This window comes from Echinococcus granulosus (genome assembly GCF_000524195.1).
Source record: "Echinococcus granulosus chromosome Unknown EG_S00001, whole genome shotgun sequence".
Classification (NCBI taxonomy): Eukaryota; Metazoa; Platyhelminthes; class Cestoda; order Cyclophyllidea; family Taeniidae; genus Echinococcus; species Echinococcus granulosus.
Genome location: NW_020170381.1, coordinates 2,898,849 through 2,905,492, shown reverse-complemented (window position 1 = coordinate 2,905,492; position 6,644 = coordinate 2,898,849). Strand labels below are relative to the sequence as shown.

The window sequence follows — 6,644 nt, the reverse complement described above, 5'->3', positions numbered from 1 at the left end:
ATTATTAACTTTATACTGAATGGGTCATTTTTACCATTGCTTACGCTTTTGGTAATGGTTAGTAACTCACCCTAGTGGTAAATGGTACTCATAAAAGAGGGCCTTTTTAATAACTTTCAGACGATTTTTGAGACTAGACAAATAGAGTTCCTCCGTTGAAGCATTAATAATTAAGCAAAAGTCGGATGAGACATTGAAGGTATAAAGGTGGCTAAGAAAAGCAACGGCAGTTATGAAAGTAGGGACGAGTCATCATCTTTTGATAACAGAAGACGGAGGACAATGCAGACGGAAACTGTCTGCAAAGGAAGGACTCATTTATATATTTGTTTTGCTGGAGTTGAGAAAAAAGGAGTCAGAAGGGACAGAGAATGCAGAGGGTGCAACAAAGACTAGGATGAGGTGACAGAATGTACAATGGGCAAGTGGAAAATAGTAGTGGCCGAGGTGTGCCATGGCAGCGGAGAATTGGACAGATTTACCACCGCATTTCTCGTACCGCAGCACGCAAAGATAGAGGAAATGCTTCCTTTCTTTCCCATCTCACGCCAGTGACTCACTGGTCCACATAGGCCACGGAAACCGTCGTTAAACCATCATAGGAGCCTCTGTGCCCACTGGTGCAGTGAGCAGGTATGTGTTAGCAGGTGCATGTGTACATGTTTTTTAACAGAAAAGAACGTGGTTGTTAATGACATGATGAAGGTTTCACTGATTTGCTTGTTAAGAGGAAAGTGAGATGAGAGAAGAAAGTGAGGAGTATTTTTTGCTTGCGGTATCTCCGGGCTTTCCACCTCATAGTCAATCAGTGGATGTCATGGCAAAATGGGTGACTCTATTTGGGTGCCCTAGACGGTATCAGTGAAAAGCATAAAATTGGCATTTTGTGTAAAGTGCAAACAGTGAAGGTGGCTGTATGGGTCTGACTTTGAATAGGCAAATATCGCACGCACCTCCGCCTCTAGCTGCAAACGGCTTGCCATAATCGAATCAGACGATTTAACCCACACTAATAACAAACTCTTCTGCTCCAACGGGATCTACTACTTAATTAATCATTTATCAACTAATGACGGACTTTGGAATTAATTTGTGATTTATCCGTTTAATTTAGATTGATTTGCGTGATGTTGCTATTGTGCTAGTAAACGGCGTAGTCTTGCTAGAAACATACATTCAGCGAAAATCCATGAGCCATCAAATTAAACGCCTCTTATGCATGTCAGTGCAGAAATCATTTAGTAAAGTAATGGGGGAGCTAGCGTTACTGATTCCTCTGTCATTCCCCTACTTTAAAGGTACTTTTTAACACACCGAGAAAGCTAGGAGGCTCCTCGGTTAACAGGACACCTGCTTAAATTCCAAAAATTTTGTGCTAGATGCTAAAGCCTTCACTAGTAGAATCGGGTGTTGCAGTTATCTGGATGATCCCAATCCAGAAGAATGTATAATAACTGTGAAGGAAACATTTAAATTCAGATTGCGAAAGCAAAAAAAGTTAAAAATATACACGAAATAACATAAAATATCTTTTGTCATCTCTCAAATCCTTTGTTACCCAAACCGTTTACGGCACCAAACACTATCGCAGTGCATTTTATAAGCCTCAATATAAGCGTACGACGTGACAACGGCAATTGTGCTCAAAATTGATGAAGTACACTAGATATCATCCGCATGCATAAGTTTGAGGCAAAATTTACCGCTTGCTCTCTAGAGTACTGGTCTAGAAAAGCCTTTGCTACAATGATTTGGAGAAATTGATTAAGAATCCGGACCTCTTAAAAGTAAATCTCTACTAAGTGTAGCATACAATTAAGTACGCACCCTGCTACCTATCACTGCTAATATTTTGGTTCTGACTATTTAAGCAGCAGGAGTTGACAATGCGGTGGCAATCTGACGAGTATCGGCCTGAGACGTCATTTTTACTGGTCATGCTCGGCTTGTGTGTCGAAAGGGGCGGCAGGTAGTATTATGAACGGGATGTAGGTGAAGATTTTAGCTATACCTGAATAATAATATTAGCTTGCAAGCAGAATCTGAGGCGTTTGTGACAGATTGCAAAAGCTACCATGCCAAAATGTCAGAATCCGTCTACAAAAGTAAGGCAGGACAAAATCGTCTAAGTGCAGTGGTTAGTATAACTTAACAACCATCACAGCATGTTGGTTTGCAAATTTCATCTGCTTAAGGACCATCATAATCTCTGAGACAACGATTTTAGAGCCTGATCCCGGATTTCGGCTAGGTAAAGAAATAGGCAAGGTAATTTTAAACTCGTTTTAATTTGATAAATTAAGTACTTCTGTGGTGTCAAAATGTTAATGAACGTGGAACATAACACGCAATGCGATAAATGCTAAATTCTATAAGCTCTACCTAACGGCAGACTTGATGTAATACATCATTTGTTTAGCTCTCAGTTTTGGTAACGAGCCACTTAGGGCATCCGTCATCCTACCTCCGCCTACGGGTCATGCTAGTAGCCTTAATCCCATCTGTATATTGACAACACATATTCTGCCCAAGTACTATGTCGTCTTTTATCTTCATAGAAGTCTCATAGAAGTCTTAAAGGACATCCATCCTGATTTCCACTGATGGATGATGCACCCCAGCTGGGCGGAGGAAGTGTATACACTGTGGATGAGGGAATCGGTGACGATCCCCAACAGTAGAGCTGAAAATGCTGTCCACCCTCGACGCCTACCCCAATCCCGTGGTCTGCAGGAAAGCTACTAACAACTGAAGCAACACTAGCCGATAACCTTTTAAAAAGTTTAGTTGCGGAGGCGTCTACCACAAATGTATAAAGACATCAGTTATCCCAACTCGCGATACCTACCCCACTTCTCTTCCAGCTTGTTTGAACCCGGATGGATACGACTGAACAGCTCTGACGTGAGAAAAATGTGGCAAGGAGGAAGAGACGCGAAACCCTACCACCACGCCCCTTTCTTTGTTACATGACGCTGCATTTGGGCCAGTGTTTCTACCACTACCTTTGGACAAGCATGATGGTCCACACATTCCCCCGTCCCCCAATACAGTCCCCCGGCAGGACGAAAATTCAGATCCAGTAAAATTGTCAAGAGTGAGCAGTGACGTTGCCATCAGGCATCTCCTCAGTTGCATAGAAATTTGATGAGTGACGCGATTGGTTCGTGGGTGTTTTTCTTACACTACCGACTACGTTGTGATGCCTGACGCGGGAGGCTGAACAAGGAGGCCGCCGGGGATGACGCTCAAAATAGGCGAGGGCTATGCAATACTTTGGATGTTTGTCTAACTCTCAGTTTTGGCAAAGTGGTTACCTAGGTGATCTGCCATTGTGCCTTCGCCGGGTAGGCTGGCCTCTGGGCTATGCCAACAGCCCCGAGTTCTTTGAGTTTGTCAACAAAACATGTTCTGTCCATGTACTATGACAGAGAATTATTGCGGTGCTACAATGGGAATTGAAATGCACCTACGGGTTAAGGTAGCCTGATTTTAACTTTTAAAACTGTAGATAGTTTAAATGAAATACAGGTTCGAATAAGTTTGAGAACATCTTGTTTAATTGTGAACAGGATGTCAATAAAAAATTGGCTGTGGGAAAAAAGCATACCAGTCTGAGAAAGTTTTTTTGTCTTCATATTTACAGCTGACATTAAGTTGACATGAGAAACAGAAATATGAAACCCATTTGATTATAAACAGTAGTAAGAAGTGACATTAAGTTAAACAAATAGGAAGTCGTCCTAGTTTTCAAATTCATTGACTTCAGTTTTCCCATCCCTGTCAGAAAGTTCACATTCTAAAGGCATTTATGCACCTGTAACCTGGTATCATTAATCATTCATTATTTATTAAGCTCATCTGATTGGATTGTGATTTTTCGAACCATGAACATGGAGTTTGACCTTTCTACCTAACCACGTAATCGGTAGGAGGAATCTTTCTAGGCTAATAATGGAAACTGGACGGTATTGTTCTACACGCAAGTAGAATGGAAGTTAAATACTTGAAATCGCATCTCATAATAATTCACTTTTTACATCGTCTTGACCTATTTGCGCCTAGTCCAAAGCAAAAGCAAATATCCACCACGAACTAATTTTGTGCAAATTGCTCATCCTTAGACGTCTGTTGTTACACTTTGTGGGAGAAAGAGAGGATCGGGGATGATATTTTAATCTGATTTTCCACCGAGTTAGCATCAGTGGGTCACACTGCCCATCACACCGGCTAATGTGCCTCCTAAATTAGTAGGATTTGCGGTGCCGTGGGTAGTGCACTTTCCTCGCTGTAGCAAAGAATTGAATTAAAAAGGTCCTCGTAAAACAACTGTAATGTGGGACATTATGACTCATCAGATGAAGCACTACCAATTAAAAGTAAATGTATTTGCGTACTCTTCAGCACTTCCCTGAAGGCAAACTGAGCCCTACATAAAAGGTAAGCCTACCACAGGCGAACTCTGATTGTGAAGCTTCTTCTGGCCATGCGAGCACAATGTCATGGATGGCTGACAGCCTAGAGGCTGCGCAGGTAATATTTATCACTTCGGTATCTTCAAACTCCTGTCTCCTCTCGTCGAGGCAACACACCAACGGTTGACTCATAATCGCATGCCATCTATTTTAGTGAAATTCATTCATAAAACTACGCCCCAGTGGAATAGCAAATAATGACCATCGCAATTAATCAGCTTTTCCCACTCACCTCGGTCGTCCGCGGCCATTTACCACTTAAAGCGTAATAAGTTAGTCGGATCTCATCAAATCTCAAATTGAAGTTTGAACTGTGCAGAATTATAGATTCTGTCCATTGTCATTTAGATTTACAGGCGTAATTCCTGTCGATTTTCTTCATTACAATTAAAATCCCAAATTGGGAGAAATATATACTTGGACTGAAAGCAGATCATAGCTACAGGTCCATTAGTTTCGAAGGCTAAAACAAATTCTTTTCTGCCTTCAACCCTCACAGCATTGTGTTGCACATCCTGACTGTCAGACGTGGGATTGTTCGTGGAGCTGAATATACCAACACCTGACTGTTTCATCCACCAATCAAATCGCAAAGACAAATTATTAGGTCATACAAGTCTAGTGGTTAGTACTGTGTATACCTATTTACAAGGGTTACTTTCATTTTTACAGAGGCAGAGGAAAGAAGACATGAGGACTCACTTATTCCCCTAGGCCAAGGAGAGAGTTGGCGAGCCTTTGAACAGCCGAAGTACCGTCTCTAGGGTTTGAAAATCTGACTGCCGAGGGTTGGGGTGGCGGAGTACAACCCAGCTTAAAGAGAAAAAAATAGCTTTTTATCCGGTCGGCCGGCAAACAGCAAAGGAGGCGGTGTTTCCCCTATCTCATCCTTTCTTGCTCTCTCTTACACATGCAAACACTGAGTCATTCGCCGAGGTTGTTAATTTTCCCTCTCCCGTTTGTGAAGAGACGCCGCCTTATCTTAGGGCACTACAGAAGCAATGAGCTTTTTGGGGCCTACTCCATCCTTAGTTTGACATATTCTGAATTTTCACGCTATCCCATCCTCAAAAAGCCTAAACCTTAATAGAATTGAAATGGCAGAAGCACCAAGCGTGGAGTGTATTCTTTATCCAAAACTTCTTGATGAATCTGAAGCAGCTTGTTCAAATCGATTGCAATCCACAATCCATACTAAGTATCCTACACGGGCCTTTCATGTTTTAGATAGTTTATGATTACCCCATACAATAATTGGCATTCCATCTTCAGGCAGACTTGGTGTTCATAGGCCCAAATAGCGCGTTTGTATACCTTTTCAGCGTTACAGTCTCCTTGACCACTTGAGCAGTTGAGCGTTTGAATGATAAAAGTGTCTCATTATTGCCCGAAGGAGGTATCTCTAGGCCTGAACTCAAATCGGAATCATAACGACTTCGGCTGGCTAAATAATGCATCCAGCAGTGGAGTAACTACGCGAGCGAATGGTCCGTTGCTGTGGATTTTGTTAAGATGGGATTATTTTAAGGGAATAGTCATGAAGTTTTTGAAATGACTTCAAGAGGAGTTTCTTCACTCTTTTGTCCACTTAGGATGAATAAATGCCCTCTAGTGAAGCTGCCGACGGTTGTGTGTGTGTATGCCTTCCTTCATGAAAAATGAGTGATTTACAGGAGTATGCACGAGAGAGCGAGCTGCTAAAAAGTGTCGGATGAAAGTGATTGTCGACAGGCCTACTTTGCAAAATTTTAAATGTCAAGTCGCTTAAAAAAATAAACAAACAACTCGGGATGATTCGGAGATTACTTGCAGTGCAAGTGAGTCACAGCGTTCGTCGGCTGCGTAACTCCAAAAAATTCTTGTAAAGAAGTTTATGCAATGTTAAGTACAAAAAGGTGTGAATCTCCTTGACTTGTACATTAGACATACATTTACCTAAATGCATAAATACGTCAAAATTTTCTTCTTTTTACATACAGATTTCATGTTATTTTAAAAAACTTTCTTTGGTGTTTGAGATAAAATGTGGTACTGAACTCTTTAGGAAAGTTATTCGTCAAAACACTTTCTTCATTGCGAACCACCTACTTAAAGTATTATTCTTTGAGCCTCAATGGCTTTGTGTTTAGGTGAAAACTTCCTAAATACGTGAATAACTGGTGTAGTTTC

The 6,644-nt window shown here is 41.4% G+C and overlaps 1 protein-coding gene across 1 annotated transcript; it reads right to left on the bottom strand. All coding sequences in view use genetic code 11, as the record gives it.

The window, feature by feature from the left end:
* Nucleotides 1–3,652: 3,652 nt before the first annotated feature.
* Nucleotides 3,653–5,050, bottom strand: EGR_00322 (hypothetical protein; the record flags this gene model as incomplete). The annotated part of the gene is made up of 2 exons (XM_024489571.1): nt 3,653–3,743; nt 4,830–5,050. 2 exons carry the CDS (start codon nt 5,048–5,050, stop codon nt 3,653–3,655), a joined length of 312 nt encoding a protein of 103 aa, XP_024356249.1.
* Nucleotides 5,051–6,644: the final 1,594 nt, after the last annotated feature.